This window comes from Medicago truncatula, chromosome 7 (assembly GCF_003473485.1).
Source record: "Medicago truncatula cultivar Jemalong A17 chromosome 7, MtrunA17r5.0-ANR, whole genome shotgun sequence".
Taxonomy (NCBI): Eukaryota; Viridiplantae; Streptophyta; class Magnoliopsida; order Fabales; family Fabaceae; genus Medicago; species Medicago truncatula.
The window spans coordinates 41,073,270-41,095,295 of NC_053048.1; the positions used below are offsets into that span (position 1 = coordinate 41,073,270).

The following is a 22,026-nucleotide window of genomic DNA, read 5'->3' on the forward strand; positions in this document are numbered from 1 at the left end:
TCCTTTGAAAAAAAGGTAATAAAATTAAATGGAACCTCCTTAAAAAAAATTAAATTGAATGCTTCAAATTAAATGGAAGAAAAAAATATATTGAAGTATAATATTAAAAAATAAAAAATAAAAAGGTTTCCAACGTGAATTGAAGAGAGATGCTTGTGAAATAAATTGTCGAGAAGTAGTTTTTTGAAGAAGCATTCAACAACTTTTGGTCAAAGTTCATTGCATTCAATTTTATGCATTAAAAAAGATACATTTTTTAGAAAGTACTTAATTGATATTGTATTTGACCTAACTTCTCCTTAAAAATATAGGGAAGTTGAAAAAAAAAACCGGGTCAAACGGTATCTTAATTTCCCACAACGGCAGTGTAGAAACAACTGAATTTGGGAGAAAACATTGGAAAATAGTTAAAAATAAAAAAAATTGAAAAATAGTTAAAAAAAAATCGGTGAGGTAGCACCTAACCAAACAACACTAAAAAAAATTATATGCATTAGCGTAACAAAAAAACAGACAGACGGACATAAAATATTACTCTAAACGTTAATGTGTGTGTATATATTCGCGAGGTTGAAGAAAGGAAATAAAAATATTTGGTATCATTAAATGACAGCGTGAATAAAAATATTTGTGAGGTTGTGATGATTAAACAATATTGAAATTAAAATAATTAATATTGTGTTTGACCCAACTTCTCCTTAAAAATTTAGAGAAGTTGGAAAAAAGTCGGGTCAAGCGATACCTTAATCTCCCACAACGGTAATGTAGAAGCCACTGAATTTGGGAGAAAAAATTAGAAAATAGTTAAAACTAAAAAATAAAAAAATCGGTGAGGTAGCACCCAACCAAGCAACACCAAAAAAAAATTATATGCGTTATCGTAACAAAAAAATAGACAAACAGACATATAATATTACTCGAAACATTAATGTGTGTGTATATTCGCGAGGTTGAAGAAAAAATATTTGATATCATTAAATGACAACGTGAATAAATATATCTGTGAGGTTGTGATGATTAAACAATATTGAAATTAAAATAATTGATATTGTGTTTGACCTAACTTCTCCTTAAAAATGTAGAGAATTTGGAAAAAAGCCGGGTCAAACGATACCTTAATCTCCCACAACGGCAATGTAGAAGCAACTGAATTTGGGAGAAAAAATTGAAAAATAGTTAAAAACATAAAAATTGGAAAATAGTTAAAAGTTATTAAAAATTAGAAAATAATTTAAAAAATTGGTGAGGGGCAAAATGGGAAATTTGGCATAAAAAAGATGAGGTGGCACCAAAACAAACCCACCAATTAGAAAATTACTTAAATGCCCATTCTAGGGACAAAATGGGAATTTCATATGGCATCAATTTTAATAGAGTATATAGATTAGTAATCATGCAAACCTAATAATTTTTTATTAGTAATTTTTTTTCTTTCTTTTCAAACATAATACCAGAGGAATGTAGGAGGAATCAAGAAGGAATGCATATGAAACGAATTGACTGATTGGAAAAGATATGTTTGAGGAATCAGAGTGCAAGAAGTACAAATCATGCAAACCTTGTACTTAAAGAAAACCATGAAATTATTTCTTTCTTTAACTACTACATCTTCATGATGATTATATACAATGAAGGCTCCTCTTTCATGGCCCAAGTAAAATCATTGATTCAATTAAATGCCAACAGGAAGCAAACAGAGATTATTTGTTCTTCTTTAAAATTTTATTCATGAATGATTTTTCTTTTGGCTAATGAGTAAATTTGTTATATATTATATGTCAAAACAAACTTTTGCAGGGATTCTTTTATTATTTAAACATATACTATAGTCAGAAATATTTCGGCAAAATTACACTTTTACTCTCTTAACTTAATTTTAGGTAACAGTTTGGTCCTTTATCTTTTTTTCATTTCAATTTGGTCATTTTTGTCCATTTTCATATGAATTTTTAAGCTTAAAATTCATGATTTTATTTTCTTATGATCTTTCAATCTTCAAATCTATGATCCTCGTCTATGTTTGCATAAGAATATTAGATTTTGAAGCTTGAAAATGTATATAAAAATGGACAAAAAGGACCAAATTGAAATGAAAAAAAGATAAAGGACCAAAGTGTTACCTGAAATTAAGTTAAGGGACTAAAATTGTAATTTTGCCGAAACATTTCTCTATAAAAAAAATTCATAAATATAGTAGTGACAGAAATTACTTCTTAAAAGTTTGAAAGAAAGAACTGCAAGTGTAAAAGATATGCATGAAATATCAATTCTTTCGTAGTCACTAAAATCATTAGTCTGTCTTAGAATATGTAAAGGACTAGTTCGAATACACACCAGAAAAAAGGAAAAGGTTGAGACTTGATAGAATTTAAAAGGCTTAATTGCACTTTTGGACCCCTATCTTTCCAAAAGTTGCGGTTATGAACCCCTAACTAATTTAAATACAAAACAGCCCCCTATGTTTTGATTCTTTGGCAGTTTTGGACCCCCAGTCCATTGTTGACTCGGTCAACGCTGACGTGGCACCCTAAGTGAGGTGCCACGTGTCAATTTTTTTTATTTTTTATTTTGCCTTGGGGGTCCAAAACTGTCAAAGAATCAAAACATAGGGGACTGTTTTGTATTTAAATTAGTTAGGGGTCCATAACCGCAACTTTTAAAAAGATAGGGGTTCAAAAGTGCAATTAAGCCAATTTAAAATGAACCCTGAAATATTAGACAAACAAAAAACCCTTACTTCCAAATGTTCAGGGCAAGTATATGGATTGAATGACTACAAAAATGAGATAAAAAAGCAGAGAAGATTCCCAGCCTTACTTCCCAACATAAGACATACTTGGAAGGCTTGTGGCCATGGAAACATCCTGACCCTGACATGTATCTCAGGTACAAGTACCAAGAGTTTATGAAATTCTTTGATATTTATTTTTTGAGTTTTCTATGAAGTATCCCTCGTTATGTTGTTTGGTCCAATTCAACATCTCCAATCCTTGTGATGCCACCTGTAAAACAAATATGGTTATCTAAATCATCACTTAAAATGCTACAGTTATTAATTATTGAGAAAGTAATAATTTACTTGTAGGCAACTTATATTTTGAGAGATGAGACTTAATTACAAATGATTTAAACGTTGCTGCTGAGTGATTCAATCTTTATGGTGAAATCCTCAAGCCTAGGTGTATCAGAATCACATCTTGAAAACACTTCCAAAATCTTTTTGATTTTCAATGATGGAAAATCAAGATTATAGTGACCTTGGAAGAAGGCCTTAAGGTTGGGTAGCTCTTTAAGAAGTAGATGCTGCAGAACATGATTTTATCATTAGTTGCTTCTCTGTCTTCTTGATTAGATATTATTTCTTCCATGTTTTTACATTGTCATACTTCTAGCTTCTGAAGATTCTCAAGACTACTCATGGTTGAATGAGAGAACAAGATGTTGATTTTGTTACATTCTTCTATGAGCAAAGAAGTTAAGTTAAACTTACATGATCTCCCACAAACTCATCCTACAAAATAATATTAAAAAAATAATCAATTTGCTAATGTTGATTTTCAATCTGCATGTTCAAGAAAATATTATCAAATATCTATAGTGACAAATAATTTTGATACCCACCATGAATTGTTGTTTATCCCAAGATTTGGCAGATTTCTTAAGTGAAGAGATTCTAGTAGAGCAGAAGAGTTTATCATGTCTTCTCTCTTTTCTCTTGTAGCTATTATGGCCTTTAACTTGTCACACTTTTCAATTTTGATCGTTTTCATGTGTGATAGAATAGTGAAATTGCATTTTTCTTCAAGAAAAAATAATACATCCAGCAAGTCACATTTTACTATGCATAGATCTTCATTTCAAAAATTGAAGGTATATGATCATGCATTTCTCGTGTTACTGGTGCTTCCTGCAAACAGAGAAAATATTATAAGGTAAGAGATTTCTCAAAACTATTGTGGATAATGCTATTAGTATTATATATAAAGACTATAGTATAGTTGTGGAAAATACCTTACTATTTTTATTACTTGGGTTTACTTGATGAATAAATTTAGGTATCATTTCTAGAGGACCAACTTGAAGACCTTGAGTTGTTTTCTTGGAAACTTTGAAAACCAACATCTTTTACGTTATTGAGGTTGTCATGCTTTGCATCAATATTGGTTGGTAAGAAATACATCTCCAAGATAGGACAATCCTCAATATCAAATTGCTTCAAGGATGGACATTCTAACCAAAGTGAATCTGAACAAATACTCACAAGCTTTGGAAGGCTTGAAAGTGATACACAATCAAGTTTATTGAAGCTAATAGTTGCCACATGCCCTTTATTTTCATCTTCTTCATCTCTACTCCATTCAATTATATTCTCAATCAACGCACAAGATTTAACTTCCAGTTTCTCAAGATTTGTGATTTCTCTTGCAATGACAGAAAAGTGAATACATGTTGGAGTTCGAATGTCGGACACCCCACTTATTCACCCTAAAAAGGTAAATTTCTACTTAGCTAAATAAATGAACAAAATAATTCAACAGTAGAATCTATAATCGCAATTAACATGTGTGAAATGAGTGATATACACATTTAATCTTATAAAAAAGATAAAATTATAAGACTATACACACACACAACAATAAGTGTGGTAAATAGATGTGGCATTTCACACAATAATAACAATAACAACAACTAAAAACATAAATTACTTACTTGATTGAGCTCTTTAAAATTCATTGCATTGTTAAAGCCAATACAGCTTGGGAGGTCTATTAATTCCAATTTCACAAAATATGAGAAGTCAATTATCATTCCCTTGACCTCATGGTTATTAGGTGTATAACACATCTCTTTCAAATTCTGAAGTTTTTTAAAAGACAATGAATGGATTTGTGGAAAGTCATTGCAACGAACACTACAATCTATCAGATGCTGGAGATCAGGACATGAATCAACCCTTAAATCTTTCAAGTATGGAATTGGACAATCAGCTGACAGTTGTGTCAGAACATTTTTCAAGCTTTTCACCTTTCTTATTGCAAGGATTTCACATTTCTTAATCAATTGTGAGATCATCAATATGCTATTAATAGATTGATAATCAATACTTGCAATAAATTTGACTCCAAATATGCAGAGTGCTGAAAATCACTATAAAGATCCACATAAATCCAAAACTTTTGCAAGTTGTTGAAAACCAAATCCTTGACTAAAATTTCAGCCCCTCCAACTTTCATCTCAACAACCTTTAGCTGATGAGATATCTTTTTCAACTCGTTCAGTGAAGCTTCATTTTTCTTCCAAGGAAAATTGTCCATTCTAAAGTAAATTTCTTCCAACCGAGACAATCTTATCAAGACATTATCAGAAATGATGACAAGATCGTTGCAATTTGACAAATCCAATAATCTTAGACTGCCCAGATTTCCTATTTCAAATGGGAGCTCTTTAATATTAGAATCTGCAAAACTTAGGACTTCTAGGTGTTTAAGTTCCTTACCAATTATAGATATATCTCCAACATCACAATGTTCCACTTGCAACGTGTGGAGATTGAGTGAAGCTTGGGATAAATATGGCAGTTTTGGAATGCACAAATTTTGTAAGGATAAAACTTTAAGTGCACTCATGCCTTGGAAGAAAAGTTCAGGCCAAGACAATGGTTTCTTGCCTTTTGTACTTACTTGTAAAAGTTTAAGCGTCGGACAGTGTAAGCCATTTTCTAACACTTTTGTATCATCCAAAATAAGTGATATTGCGTTGATCTCGCTCAATTTATCTTCTTTTAGACTCTTAAAGGTGTATTGTACCATAAATTTATCTTCTGCATTTTTAAATGCTATAGATATAACAACATTGCGCACAATATCGTGCATCTTCACAGCACATTGCTGTCCAACAACAAGAACTTTCGTCTTAGATCTTCCACCAATGTATGCACTCGGTTTCTTGCTTTCAATGATGCATTAATGTATTTGAACAATCCCAAGCCAAAAGCATGATACAATAAACTTTCAATAGGAATGTCAAAGTCTTCTGGAAATAATCCACAAAGCATAAGCAAGAGCTTATGTTCTTTATTGCCCAAAAACTTTAAACTAAGCTCAATCCGGGGGTAGATATGTTTTCCAACACCCAAGGAGGAAGATGATTGAACGTCGTTTAATTGTCTTAGTGCATCTTCCCATGCAGACTTCCCTTCATTGCTCAGTGCTCTTCCAATTGTCGCAATTGCAAGCGGTAAGCCGCCACATTCCTTTGCAACCTCTTTTGCTATTGGATTGATATCATTTCTATCTACAACTTCCCCTCACAGCTCTCGAAACAGATACCAAGCTTCATCCTCTTTCAACAGAGGTACTTGAAAATTGAGTTTTCATCCCATATTTTGGCACACTTTTTCATCCCGTGATGTGAGCAATATTTTGCAATATTTCTCATGTTCTAGATAAGGAAGTCCAATACACTCAAAGTCTAGAATATCCCACACATCATCAAGGACAATTAGAACCTTTTTATCTTTTCTCATCAGTCTCTCATGTAATTGCATGGCTCTTCCTTTCTCGCTGACCTTTTTCAATTCCATGCCCAAAACCTCTGCAATTTGAATTTGGACCTTCTCATAATTTATATATTGGGAGACGACCACTGCCATTGCACATTGTGGTTTTTCCCACTCCGCCCATCCCACAAATGCTAATCATATTGACTTGATCATCCTTGAGTTTCTCTATGACCTCTTTATAATCTTCTCCCTAGACAATAAGCTCTTGATATTTTTTGTATAGGTAGATCCAAGTGTTAATGGAGGTTTAGGGTATGAAATAACTTGAAATTTGTTTTCTTCTTCCTTCATGCTTGTAATATTTTCAAGGCTTTTAGTGGCTTCCTTTCCCAATGAATAATTAAATGCTAAATTTGAGCATTGTCAACCAAAGCATTTTTTGCTATTTTTAACTCTATTTTCATCAGAGAGCCACTTTTGCAACTGATCTTCAATTGTTGTCACATCATAGACCCATTTTTGCATATTAGGTGCAATTTCATATCCTTTCCTTCTTTCAGTTTCAACCCTTGTTTGCAATGCTTGTTTTATCATTTTCAACCTCTCAAGTTCTTCCTCCAAATTTGTTGTGATTTTTTTGTGTTGTGTCAAATATTTGAAATGCTTCATGATTGACTCCACAACCAATTCTCCCAATTTTGTGACAGCTTCCTTTCCCAATTCAGTAAGACAATCCATCTTGCTCTACGTGAAATAAATGTGTACCGAAAGGAAAAATAGTTTATTAGAAATCTTGCTAGAGCTAATAAAGTGCATGATTGTAAAAACCAGAACTATAAATTCAAATTCCTTTTTGTCTATAGAATGAGACTTCATTTCTTTATTTTATCTACAGAATGAGATCAATCCTTTGTTAGATTATCGCATCTCAGTACTCATTAGTTCTATTTTTCTAGTAATCATTCATGCCTTAATATCAATTTTAAATATTCATATAGGATTTACAGTAAAAAAAATAATATCAATTTTAAGTGTGAGAGTTACACTTAGAGTTTCACTCATTCAATAACATCAATTTTATGTGTGAGAGTTTCACTTAGTGTTCCTCTTCGAAACGGTGACAACTTTTTTTGTTTCGACCTGTCGCGTGTTCTATTTTCTATTGGTGTGTTGTGGTGGAGTAGGGCACGATTTTGGCGTTGATAGAAGATGAAGGTGGTGATGACGTGGTGGTTTTGCAGTGGTGTCGACAATGCTGTTTTGGTGGATCGGTGGAGAGAAGAGACTGACTTATGGTGGTGTGGTGGTGGATCTGCGGTGTGGTGGTGATGAAGTGGTGAGAGAGAGCATCGAAAACGTCGTAGCTGTTTTCGTGGTGATTGTGTGGTGGCTAGGGGTGTGTGGTGGTGGCTGATGGGAGGGTCAGTGGGGTTTATCGGTTTTCGAGGTGGCGGGTGTTGGTTTTTGGTGGGGATTACGGGTGGTTTTTTGGAGGTTAATGGTGGTAGTTTTGGTGGTGTTGGTTACACTTTTTGTGGGTTTTCTTCTAGGAGTTTTGTTGTTGATGAGGTTTTCAAATACATGGATGTTAGCTGATGTGGTTTGTTTAAGGTGCGGTTACATGGATTTTTGGTAGGTTTGATGGTTATTTTGGAGATGTTTTTTAACGGTTTGGAGGGTGTTTTTGGTTTACTTGTAAAAGTTTATATTTGATACATGGGTGTTTGTTTGAGTATTCCGCATATATACGGACACTTTTCCTTTGTATGGTGCTCTTTCAGTCTTCTAGCTTAACATTTTTTGTGCTTGCTAGGATTCTGTGTTTTAAATAAATTTCATTTTAGCTTCTTAAAAAAAAACATCTAACCACATAATTTGATATACCATTTATATATAGGTATGCATATTTAAACAATTAAATCATATTTTTATGGAAAAATAGTTTAAATGAATGGTAAAATAGGATGGAAAACACGTTACTTCAACTTTCAGTATTGATAATATAGATATACAGTGAAAACGGACAATAACTTGCTCGTGTTTCCATTTTTTTGATAAAATTGTTACTCAAGTTACAAAAATTTATGTGATTAATTAAAGAAAATAAGTTATTTTATTTTTATGTTCATAAAGTTGTTTATGAAAAAATAAAAAATAATAGAATGAAGGGACATAAACCTAACCCAAGAGAATAAAAAAGAAAAGAAAAATCAGTTAATTTATTAAGTAAATAATGATAAATTCTTAATAAAATAGTTTAAAAGAAAGAAAAATAAAATCAGCTGATTGTATTTTTTGGTGGTGAAATTTTATTTGATTGGATATAGGAAAGTAGAATTTAAAGAATTGATAAAATTGAATGGAAAAAGAAAACCACACGAAAAACTTGGTCTTCCCTCTATATTAGATGTAGCTAAAAATGAGAGAGAACTAATTTATTTTTTCAATCATAGCTTTAATTACATGTAGCTAAATAAAAGTATTTATTTGGCAAAAACAATAGTTAATAAAAAAAAGTTACAGAAAATATTATCAGAAACTGTTTATGAGTTTTTTTTATTTTTTTTATAGAGGTGTTTAGGAGAGTCCTAATATATATAAAGACGTGGATAGAGAGTATAAAATTATTTAAAAAAAAGTAAATAATGCAAATTCTTACACAGTTAAGAATGTAGGTTAATTGAAGGTTGTAAGGCTTGATAAAATTTACATTTCATTTCAAGATCATCAATCAAATACAACAGTTTCATGTATCTTTGTATTTTTTTGAGTGGTCAGATTCCCTCCATTTTTCCTATATGTACTTCTTATTTTGTAAATTTGTTTTAAAAAAATACTAATAGGTTTACTACACACATGTGAAAAGTAAATATAAATATAAAAGACACAATTTGTACATCTTTAAATTTCATACACTCATTTAACATCTCTTTTTTCCCAACACATCACTAACATATCACATCAATCTATACTCTTATCTCTCTCAAGGTGTAAAATGGATATAAAAGTCTGAAATATTTTCCAGAAAAAATAATAGCAAATATAAGTGGAATACTTACCAGGGCCTCAGAGAATGCTAAAATACACAATTGCCTTTTACAGAATAAGAGATATTGGGTGCGTTTGATTAGCTAAAAAATAAAAGATAGGACAGAACAACTCCAGTTATCCAGTGTTTGATTTGTAAAACTGTTTCAGGTACATGACAAACTGGAGGCAAGACAAAAACTGATATTTTTGTCCCTCAGCAAACCACAGCACAACTTTTTGTCCCACGTACAAGTTGTCTAAAATATCAAAATAGCATTTTGTCCCCCAAAAATCATATAAAACAAAAAATTATTCAATGTCATAAAAATTTGTCTTGTGCTGTTCTCCCTTGTATTGTGTTGTTCTTTCTTGTACTGTTTTGTACTGTACTTGCTGTTTTGCAAACCAAACGCACCCAACTTGATAAGCTTTTCCAAGAGTAAAATATAGGTGAAGAAGACTAAATTGGAATGGAATGATAATATATATAATGGTTCTAGCTAGGATTCTTCAACCAACAAAGAAGCAACTTATGGTCCAAGAAAGAATTTAATTTTATCAAAAAGAAGGAAAAATAAAAGAATTTGTTCTCTTTATGTTTGATAACAAAGAATTCATTCAATAACACACACAAGCAAGCAATCTTTAATTATGAATACAAAACCAACGCACATACCAAAACAATTCTCATAATTTCCAGTTTTTATAAATATAATAAATCTAAGATGTATAGTATAGATAAGAAACAAATTGATGAAAGCATCAGTCAAGAAAAGTATATAAAATACCAAAAGAAAGACGAATTTAGAGATTTACAGATTCTATACAACCATTAAAAATGAAATGTGTGGAAAGAAAATAATACAATTATTTTCCCTGAAAAACCAGTGATACATGTGAATACATAACATAGTAACTTAAGGAATAAGCAGTAGCTATCAAACATTGCTTCTGTTAAGGATGCCATTTGAATAAAGGGAAAAACATACTTTTTGGGAAAAAGCTATACCTTTAAAAAATTCATAATTACACCAACCTAGGGTACTTGAGAACAATTTTCACAAATTCATAAGTCATACAATGAAGGTCAAAGGACCAAAAGTTTATACTGCTAATAATCAATATATGTAACTCTTAGAACAAAAGTCTAGTTTTCTTTTCTTTTGCGAATACACAAAATAGAAAAAGCAAAGGTAAAGATTGGCAAAGCACCATTTCAAACCGAACAAGAGCAAAAAAAATGAGTAGGTCAGTATGCATAGTTCAAAGGGTTCTGAAGTTGTGATAGCCTAAGTTAGAATAGGTCAGTATGCATTGTTAAGTTAGAATGCAGTGGCAAGTATACATGGAGAAGCCTTTTATATAAACTATTACAGCCTTGGTATAAAGGACAATTCGTGTGCCTCATATATAAGTTATAACAGATTCTCAATAAATCATCAAACTGTTTTCTCTCTCTCAAATAAGAAGAGTTGTCATAAAAATCTCAAACAATTAGTGCACACGACGAATGTGGTCTATTGGATTTATGGATGACTTTGATTAATTAGATAGAATATTGCAAAATTGTTTATTAAAAAATAACATTTTTTTCCATCTAATTTGAAGGTGAATGATTTAGATTAGTCAAAAAAGAAAACATCGCATAATTGTTTATTATAAAAGAAAATATTAAATTGGCAAAAAAAAAAATGAAATTGTAAATTCTTGTAAATACCCCTCAAGTTAGAGAAAAGGCAACCCCCAAAATCGTTAAACATGAGTCAGTTTTCCCCTCCGTCAGTCAAATAGTAATGTTTAGGTAACATGAATTAATGGCAAGGAATTGGACGAAACGTGTTGGGGATTATCGTATGTTTGTTGTGTTGGTGGTGTATCAGTTGTTGCATTTGATACATTTAGTTATGCAAGGGTTTGAACGTTAACTATTCGAGGCTTGTATGCAGGAGATTTTGAAGAGTTTCATGGAACAAGGTTCTTGGTAGTTGTATGCTTGTGGTACTCAATTTATCAGCAAAAAGCTTTACATTGCAAGAGTTTGGCAGAGTAAAAAACTTACTTTGGTTGACCCTTCACTATGTGGATGCAGGTTATATGTGCTTAATGTTACAATCACTGGTCATTTGTATGACAAGGAAGCTAATAATCAATTGGAAGCACTTGGACAACGTAGGAAAAAAAAGGCATGAATTGAATTGTATTGGTGTTGATTGTTTGAAGTTATCTTTCATTGTATGATTGCAGCTGTAATAAAATAAAATTGCAAGAAACATTGTTTGTCACAAGGTCCAATTTGACTGATTATTGTTGGTGCAGGGTAAAATTTGAGGGGAAAAAGGGAATGAAAAAATAACATGAGGAAAAGGTTTAGTGTCAAAATAACATGAACAAGTGATGCATCTTGTTGCTCGTGTTCTTAAGCAAGAAAATTGGTTGGTTATCACTCTGCACAAACCTTCTAACGAATCCTTGCCTCCTTCCGTTCAATGCAAACAGATTTCGAAATCTCATGTAAATATACGGCTAAAATTAACCCAACTCTCAATGGAACCTTGTTTTTGGAATGATATGTTTCAATTTATTTAAATGAGAAGAAACTACAATACAATTCACGCTTTGGTAACAGTTACAGAAAATTGAAATATTTTATTGAAAGAACACTTTTAGTATTTTCATCAAAGTGAATAATATTTTCTGAAAAAATCTACTTATGTTTATATAACATCAGCCCTGAGAAGAGAACTCACAAGTAGAACAGTATGTGACAGCGCTCGGCTGCTGACTACAATCCCTTCTAAAATTCTATTCTAACCTACCAACTTCTAAATATAACGTACAAAAGGACAACTCGATGAAAAGACAACATGACCGTGTAAAGGGGATTGAGTACCATAAGAGACGGAGCACCACATGAAAATATTTAAAATAATGTGGTACTGCAAGTATTTGTTTACAACCATGCCGTATTAACCGATGAAATCAAAAAATAAAAATGAGCCAAGGATCAACTAAAAGGCACTCAATAATCCTCAGCTCAAACAAAGATGTTACCTCAACCTGTCAATCCCCCCTTGCTGCATTTGAACTTAAATTTCTAAATAGAGAAAAATGAGAATTGTCACAGGCAACATAAGTAGCAATACAAGAGCATAAACTATCATTCCCGAGGGAGCTTTGGAATTTTGATTTCTACGCACACATCGGTTGCTTAAATCAACAACCAAACGAAGAATCTGGCAAAAAAAATTCTTCAGTAAAAAGACAACCACTAAGTATGCCAGCATGCTTTTCAACTAAGACAACAAATAAAGAGAAGAAATACTGCAACTTACTTACCTTCCAGTCTGCAAAAGCCACATGTTTATTTGAAGATAACCAGCTACTAAAAGTCCATTGTTATTATCACACAGAGCTGATTTCTTGTAATAAAATAAACATACAATAGTGAGGAAATTTGGAAAGAAACCAAATTATCCAAAAGGGTGAAAACCTTGTTGAATTCAGAAACATTTTGAACCAAACTGCTTTGGAACTGCTTCAGCAATAAATATGCATGTAATGTAAATGACCAAAATGAAAGTAACAATCAAAACCCTTACAAATCCATTTAAAATATATTATTCAACGCAGGTGACTAATTGGACCTTTGAAAAAAGAAATATCAGAGGAACACAGACAAAATGTGCAGCTTAATCAACAATAGAGAATGCACAACATACAAATATGGCTGTACCCCATGGAAAAAAAATCCCTTTATTAGCCAAGAAAAGTTTTCCCAACTTTGACTGACCTCAAAAGTCATTTCCAAATAAGCAAAACTATGATCAAAGGGAATTACAACATCATTCTTACAGAGGAAATAGAGCCTCAAGAAAAGAGAGTTTTCTTTTAATATCAGTGTGTAAGGAAAAAAAGACTTTGCACTTTTGCTCTCTATTTGATCAGTAGGTGATTTCAATCCCTCAAGTTTTTAGAGCAATCAAGCCCTGTTTCTAAAATTAAGCAAGTCAGTCTTGCCACCAACTATCTTCTAGCTAAAACCATTCAATTCTAATTTTCAATCCAAATATTTGGATTTGGTAGTTTATGATGAACTTGGAATGTGAAATATTTTTAAAAGTCTGGCCATGAGAAAATTAGGTAAAAAAAAGTATCAAAAAAGTAAGCAATTTTGGGGTTCTTTAGGAGAAATTTGATACTACTATATTGATTGGTGGATATTGAAAACAAGTTAAAGGATTTATTCAATTTGTGAACATTTTTTTTTAATTGAAATTTGATAGCCAACTTTTAGGTAACAAGATAGAGAAAAACAGTTCAGTAGCATTTAAAAAAATAATACAAGGGTTTAAATTCAAATATAGAAAATTAGCTACCCAAGAGACCAAAGGTGCAATCAAGTCCAAATAAAATCTGCATAACATACCTAGTTGAGGAACTCTACCATATAAAAAAAGAAATGTGGAAATTTCACAAGTAGGTCAAAATCAAACTTAAATCACAAGTAGGTTAACTAGTGCCCCCGGGGCATTGGTTAAGGACCTTAAATAGTAACTTTTTATGAAAGTTTGTGTAATCAGTGCTTTGTAAATTGAAAACTTTGACATTTTTAAAGAATAATTGCTTAATCTAGCATGCTTAAAAAGTGCCCCGGGGGCACTCGTTAACAAGACCCTTTTTTTATTTTAATTTTTATTGATTTTATTATTGGTGCATGTTTATATTAGCACGGCTGTCAAACCTGCAAAATAACTGCAATAAATTAGGCTCATATACTGCCAACAGAAGCAAAAAGAAAAACAAAAGTTGACAAATTGGCTTGTAACCAATTTTAATCATGGGGGTGATACAGATTAGAAATGGGATTTAGCATATTATGCACATCACCGTATTTAAAAAAATATACCAAATGTCATGTAAGAATTAAACTAAAGGATAAAAAACAAGGGAAAAACCGCAATCAACAACATAAAATAGTGTCAGCCAGTTCTTGAAAACCAAGCTTTCAACGCACAATGGTCCACACAAACATAAAATTCAAAATATAATTTGTTCAGTTCCCAAACTCAACAACATAGTGGTTCAAATAAAACTAGTTCAGAAAACTACTAAAAACAGTACCATAGGTTTTTGGAAGATAAACTAAAAGTCAAAATAATACAATAGTTTTAAAGAAATGAAAGGGTGATAAAGTAAGCGGCGAAAACAGAACACTGTTTGACAATTTTCTGATCATTGTACTATGTTAAATTTCATTATAAATACGCCAATTGCATCAGCTCCTTAAACTTGAGAAGAATCACCAGGCCAGTAATAAAAGACTGATGCACTTATGTAGAATCTGCAAAATGAATAAAAAAGCATGAAAAACAATTCAAGTTGAAAACAGAAATGAAGAGGGTCCAAAATAAAAAATCATATGAAAAACAATTTAAGTTGAAAACAAAAAGGAAGGGTCTAAAACCAAGGTTTGCAAAATTGGTTGAGAATTATCAGAAATCAAACACCAAGCAGGGCCAGCCCAGTGTATTAAGAGGCCTAAAGCAAAAAATTTACTAAGGCCTTTTTAAAATAATTCTTTTTAACAAAATACTTCTAAAAAATATTAAAAATAAATAAGTTTTTTGGAGTCCAAGACTTGAACCCGTGGCAAAGAATATTTGAAGCCTTTTCAATAACCAATTAAACCATGCAAATGTCTATAACTCTTTTTGCCATGTTATATATTTATAACCAAATTAAAAATAAAAAAAAATAGGCCTTTTTTGACCCAAAAATTGAGGCCTAAAGCCCTTGCTTGGCCATTGGCCCGGCCCTGACGCCAAGCTCATAACAATTTGACAATTGAAAAAATTGGGAAATATCAAAGTAGTAATACAAAATGTTTATACAAAAACTTCAGAAAATATGTTGCTTATTATCCAAAAACATGAAAAGACCACTAACCAATAAAATGCGGTGCAATAAAAGGTATGGGAAAAAATTATCCATAAATTGGTTAAAGAGAAGATATAATCCAAATTTTGGTTACAGAAAAAATATTATTCTAAGCATGACTCCAATTTTACGAATGAGTGAAACATGATGAGTTATTCAACGTGCATGTATCCAAGAACATAATAGGATCATCAAATTTAGTGCAAACAAAAATAATAAAAATCTTAACAAAATCAATGCAAAATCAAATTGATACAACAAAAAACATTTTAACGGAGAGACTTCCAAAAAACACTCCATCATATGTGATAATTTTCAATGATTCACTGTTTCACTTCGTCTCAGAATTTAAGTCACAAATATAACCCAAATCCCCTCTACTCTGATGACATTGACAAACATCAATTCATAGAGGAATAGACATAGACCTCCTATGGAAGAGCGTACTGTACCATATACAACAACTCCTCTAAAATATCAACACTGGTTCTCATTGTCCACATCCAAAACATACCCAAAAAGTTACCAACATTTTGTTGTTATAGTCACTATTTTAAAATTTCAATCAAGCTAAAGTAATAAAGCTTGTCTAGTTTATTATTGATGCATGTTCCTTTGAAAATAAAGCTATGCGTGGAAAGGTAGGTACACAGATATAACTCACAAAAGTTCCAAATACTTAAATATATATACATATATATGAACACAGATATACATTGTTATGCAATGTGTTATAGATCACAATATGTGTGAAGTGGTTAATTAATTTTCAATCACTAACAGTAATCTAAGAGTACCAAACAAAGAAAAAGGCTGAGCATGACTATTGAGTTAGGGGGTGAAAGATTAAGCAAGTGTGTTCCAAACAGAGCATAGGAACTCTATCATACACTAAACTAACAAAGATCATAACGGAGAAATCAGGATGCAAGAAATCGTGGCAAAGGGGGAACTAAATGAACATAAAAAGACAAATCAAGGAACATGTTTGTTTTGTCAAAAATTAAACGGCAAGGAATAGGTTGAACAACATCCTGGTTACTTTTATTTCTGCTCATGGTAATATTCATTATTATAGTTAATCATAGTTAATTCTATCTGTGCGTCTGTACGGATACCTGCACTAGTTAGTTTGCACCCCTTAAAGTTAGATATTAGGATTAGACCAACAAAAGACTAGCTTGCTTTAGCTTTCTCCAAAAAAAAGACAAGCTTGCACCAAAAAGCTTCTCTATTTCTCATCACAAGTCAAAAACATACTCCCTCCGTGTTTTATTAGATGTCCACTTTAGAAAGAAAAAAATTGTGTTTTTTTTTTTGAAGGAGAAAAATAAATAAATTGTGTTTTATTATGTCACTTTACAATATCCAATGAAACATTAATGATTCTTTTCTTGTCATAACATTTACTATTTAGTACTCTCTATTCTTTCAATCTCTCTTCCGCATGTCATTAATGAGATAATTTTGTAAAACCACTCATAATTTTTCTTCACAATACAAAATTAACTAAATTTCTTAATTTGCGTGAAAATAGAGTGACTTATACGCTAACAGGAATGGGGCAAATCAATATTCAAGGGAAAAATGTAAATATTATCAGTATCAATTCAACATACCTGCCACCCACCTAGTGATAAGGTGCGGCTCCACCATATTGCCCTCTTCCAGAACCACCCTGTCCAAGCTGCTGATTTGGATATAGCCCCTGCAATCCAGCCTGTGGTACAGTATTCCCATATGCTCCCATCACTGTTGGACTTATGGTAGGCTGAGCACTGTATCCACTCTGAACTCCATGACCAGCAGCAGGAACACCGGGATTAACCGCACTACTCACTCCAAGACTCCCCAGTAAATTACCCAGCCCCAAAGTAGCACCCTGAGAAGCAAGCAACGCCGTCAACGCCTGTCCAAGCGCAGGAGTCAGTGCAGGGTTCAGCCCCTGTGCAGCAGAAGCACTAGCAGCCGCCTGATTGTACCCGGTTACTGGTCCTGCTGGTGCCATTAAGTGCCCTGGTTGGCTAACTGCAACACTACTTCCACCCATAAATCCAACATTATCATGTCTCTGAAACTGCGTCCTCTGACTCAATGGATTCAATTGGTTCAAATGATTCACCGAATTCACATGTTGCTGTTGCTGCTGTGGCTGATGTTGTATCTTTGTCGGCTTAGGACCATCAATCGCCTTCTGACAATGCAAAATATGCCCCTCAAACTCCTTATGCGGCTCCTCCAACGCCCTCCTTGCACTCTCAGCACTCTTATACACAAACAAACAAAACCCTTTCGGCTTCCCCGTCACCTTATCAAGCCCTAACGGTCCTTCCTCAATCTCTCCAAATCTCGAAAAAAAACCAAACAGCTTCTGTGCATCCAATTCAGGTCCAACATTACTTATATAAATCTTCCTCTGCGTATACTCCGAACCCGCCACCACCAACGGCGCTGGCGCCGCCGCCACCACCGGAGTTTGCTGCACCGGTCCAATAGACGCCAGCTGACACGCAGTCATCCTATTCCCAATCTTCTTCTGCGGCTCCTTCAACGCATTCCTCGCTCCACTCCTTCTCTTGAACAAAATAAATCCATAACCCTTAGATTTCCCTGAAACCTTATCCGTAACAGCTTTACAATCCTCAATTTCACCGTACTGCGAAAAGGCATTAATCAGCGTTGCTGAAGTAGTATCCCATCCCAAACCATGAACAAATATTTTCCGATGAGAAGCATCACCATCAGCAATCTTCCGAATCCGATCCGCAACGTCACGATGCTTCGAAGCCGCTTCGCAAAGAAGACTCGAGATCTGTTCTTTTGAGAAAGGTTCTAGAAGCTTCTGGATCGGTTCATCGTCTTCTTCTACTTGAATTTGTTGTTCCTCTTCTTCTTCCTCTTCTTCCTCCTCTTCCTCCTCCTCTACTTCCTCTTCAACTTCTTCGTATTCAACTTCTTCTTCAACCTCTTCGTATTCTTCGCCCGGGATGTATGGTTCAGGTTCGGGTTCGGGTACCGGTTCCGGTTTAGGCTCCGGTTGATGCTGTTTGAGCGGTGGTTCTTCTTGTTGAGAAGCTTTAACGAGTTTTCTCTTTCTCACCATGATTGATCGAGTGAAGTGAAGGTTGTTATTAGGGTTTTCAGATTGGGTATGAATCAATCACGTTTAAGAATGTGTTTTTGCGAATATAAGATAGTAGGTATATATATATATATCATAGTACTTTTCTTTTAGATCAAAAAATTATCACATTTTTTTAGCCGGATTTTTTTACGGTTGCTCTTTTTTCATGCACAAATAATGTTTTTTAGGGTGTGAAATTCACGTGCTTTTGACCAAGTGAAATACACATGCTTAACAACTTTGGGAACATTCTAAAAAAATATTAAAAAAATTGATAGAAAAACTAACATCTAAAAGGAAAATGGATTTAAATCTGAACAACCATGTCTAACAACATCTATGACAACCTCTTTTTTCTCTCTTTTCATTGGTCAAAAATAATAGAGAAAGAAAAAGGGAGAGAGAGTAAGAATATAATGTGAGTATGAGAGAGAAAATTGTCTAAAAATTGTCAAAAAATAGTTGTACAAATATCATTTTTCTAAAAAAAAATTGGTTGTTACATTATATCTCAATCAAGAAAAGATATGTTGTGTTCAAAGACCGAATCTAACAATTGAAAAGAATGAAGACGATTTTAATAGAGAAAATTCTTAATCTCAAGATAAGGTGGAAATTTGATGTACCTTGTGAGAAAATGAGGGTGTAATGAATACTTTTTTGAATTACAACATTTTAATTTACAATAGAATGTTGCACGTATATATGGGTGGACGAAAAAACTAAAAAAAAACAAACTATTGAATCGAATCGAATTGAACTAAATCAAAAGAATTGAATTGTTGTTATTAATGGCTTTGGAACTAAACTAAAACATATCAGTTCGGTTCATGATCAATTAGGTTTAATTCAGATCAATTTTGGTTTTTAAAAAGTTCTAAAATTCGATTTGGCTTGATTTTTTATATTCTTTTTTTTAAAAAAAAAATATTTATGATTTGGTTCAAAATTATAGAGTTGGATCATTAAAACAGTTTGGTTTGATTCATATTCCAAACAGTCTGGTTCGGTTAATTATTATGAGTTTTAAAAATGGTTCGGTTTGGTTTTCCTCCTAAACTGAACCATACCAACCCCTACAAATTTATGAGGATTATTTTTATATATAAGGACTAATAAATTTTAAAAGAATGGAGTTTTATAAGAATGGAGTTTCATGTTCTCCATTGACAATTGTTTATAAGACCAATGAGATGGTGTTATACAAACAAATTTTGTTTAGCAATTGTAAAATTGTTATTAGATACCATTTTTGACGAGATATAAAATGATCATTTTATAATGACGTTATGTCAAAATTAATTTAAAATTAGAATTTTTCTTGTTTATTCTACTTTAAATAAAGGAGGTGTTTGTGCATTGGAATTGAAAATAAAATAATGAGGAGTGCTAACTTATTTTATACAATCTTTGTGACAACCATTTTTCTCTATTTTTATTGGACAAAAACAATAGAGAGAGAAAGAAAAAGAGAAAGAATAAAAAAAATATGTAAGTATGAGAGAGAAGGTTGATTGAAAAGTTGTAAAAAAGTGGTTGTCCAATAAAAGTGAAAAGTAATAAATTTGAATGTTGTGGCATTTGAAAGCATAATAAACTTCCTTTAGTTTTTTTTTTTGAGCAAAAATTTCCTTTAGTTTAGATATACGATGATTAACAATATTTGGTTGATAGATGAAATAGTAATCAATACTCTAAGAATTGTCTAACATGTTCTCGTATATTAAGAAGTGAGAACTATTAAATTGGTTGTAATCATCAATACATAATTAAAAATGCATCCCTTTAGTGGTAAACCTATGGATACAATTTCTTCTTTGGAGGAAATAGTTAGTAAGTGTAATAATACTAGATTAGTTCAATACCGATTTGGTATGGAGGTGATCTATATATATATATCACTTACATATAATATTGGTATGCAAGTTGTTGTAAAGGATTATTTTAGGTAAATCCTTGTTCGGTGATAAGCGTATGCGCACGCGCATGCATTTACACACATGTACATGTCAAACTGTGTGTATTAGTAGTTGGTTCAAGACCATAGGTCACAGGGAGCATACTTTTTGGTTACAATCAAATAACTATTTTTATAAAATAAACACATAATATTTATTTTCAAACATAATTAGACATATACACTTAGCGTAACCACCTAGTAGTCATCAACAATAGAACAAACATAAGTTAGGTTTGACAGTCAAAGATTCTGACACTAGGTAGGGTAGATTATTGGTCCAACGTATGTTGTCATCAACTTACCATCCCAGCCAATTTTTCCATTTAGCAAACCCTAAAGCAAAGAGAAAAATACAGATGGGAGCTGGAATAATATTCAACAACGGGCCAAAATGGTTTTAAATGGTTCAGATCCAACAGACATGGTATATAAGCTAGCTACCGAACCCTGCAGAGAAATAACAACTGCTGCAATACCAAATATCAACATCATCTTGCTATTTTTGTTTGTGCGGTTAACAAGTTGGGTCTTGATATAGTCTTCAGTAATACGCTTCTTAAGAGAGGATATCATGTTATTAGTACAATCCAACTTTGAAATATATTCTACAAGGAACGTCTTCAATTCCATCTCGCTTTCGCTGTCATATGATAAATGTTGAATTGCATCTTGCGTCTTATGCACACGCAGGGGCGGATTTGAACAGGGCAGGGTGTGGCAATAGCCACACCAGCCCAGGCCCAATTCTTTTATTATTAGTGTACCACACCAACAACTCAGCCCATCAGTTTTCTTTTCTGATTCCTATCAGCCAGCCCACGTTACCTTCTTTCCCATCCTCACAAGCACACGCACACATCCTCACAGTATATCAAATTGATGTCGGCTGTGTTTGGTAACATAAATAAGTTAGTTTATAGTTTGTTGTACTAATTTATAAATTTGTTTTGATAAAATAAGATGTGTTTGAAAAAAAACTTTTCACACTAGCTTATAGCGTTTTTTAAGAAGCTAATCCAAGTAGCTTATAACTTATAACTTTTTATACTTTCTTACAATTTTAACATTTTCTTAATTTTATTTTATTATAATAAAAAAACAACCCACTATCTTATTAAACTAACCACGTTTACCATGTTGTCAAATATTAAGGTATGACTTTTTAAATTTTTTTGTCTACTTTTTTATTTTATTTTTTAATTTTTTTTTATGTTGCTCATAATATATAATTTTATATAAAATTTATAATAACCAGTAAAGAAAGTTTAGTTAAATAAAATTCATAAAAATAAAATAAAAATTGTTAAATAGAAAAAGTCGACTGAATTCATAAATACATTTATCATTTTGGATATGAAAATAATTTGAAATATATTTAAATATTTAAAAATAAATGTGTTAAGTAATAAAATTATATATATGATATTAAAAATAATTAAACAATCATGTCCTTTTATGTCATTTTATATTTAT

General features: G+C 32.3%; 1 protein-coding gene and 1 long non-coding RNA gene across 6 annotated transcripts; both read right to left on the bottom strand.

The window, feature by feature from the left end:
• Positions 1 to 2,648: 2,648 nt before the first annotated feature.
• On the bottom strand, positions 2,649 to 9,736 carry LOC11439448 (uncharacterized). Its single transcript, XR_003006906.2, has 6 exons — positions 9,562 to 9,736; positions 4,711 to 7,246; positions 4,012 to 4,485; positions 3,622 to 3,907; positions 3,080 to 3,511; positions 2,649 to 3,002 (listed from the first exon to the last, which is right to left on the bottom strand). It is a non-coding gene; the product is annotated as an uncharacterized lncRNA (long non-coding RNA).
• Positions 9,737 to 12,158: 2,422 nt separating this feature from the next.
• LOC11436987 (UBP1-associated protein 2A) lies at positions 12,159 to 18,667 on the bottom strand. Of its 5 annotated transcripts, XR_005643077.1 has the most exons (3): positions 17,089 to 18,667; positions 12,869 to 14,273; positions 12,398 to 12,765 (listed from the first exon to the last, which is right to left on the bottom strand). XR_005643077.1 is itself a non-coding variant. In XM_039827762.1 (2 exons), exon 1 carries the CDS (start codon positions 18,570 to 18,572, stop codon positions 17,100 to 17,102), a length of 1,473 nt encoding a protein of 490 aa, XP_039683696.1. In that variant the 5' UTR covers positions 18,573 to 18,667; the 3' UTR covers positions 12,159 to 14,273. The 5 variants fall into 5 exon arrangements, 4 of the variants coding, with proteins under 4 accessions (XP_039683696.1, XP_039683695.1, XP_024627219.1 ...); XM_039827762.1 differs by having other exon boundaries at positions 12,159 to 14,273; positions 17,100 to 18,667; XM_039827761.1 differs by having other exon boundaries at positions 12,398 to 14,273.
• Positions 18,668 to 22,026: the final 3,359 nt, after the last annotated feature.

Coding starts and splice junctions, on each gene's coding strand:
- LOC11436987 (XM_039827762.1), bottom strand. CDS start 18,572: ATGGTGAGAAAGAGAAAACTCGTTAAAGCTTCTCAACAAGAAGAACCA.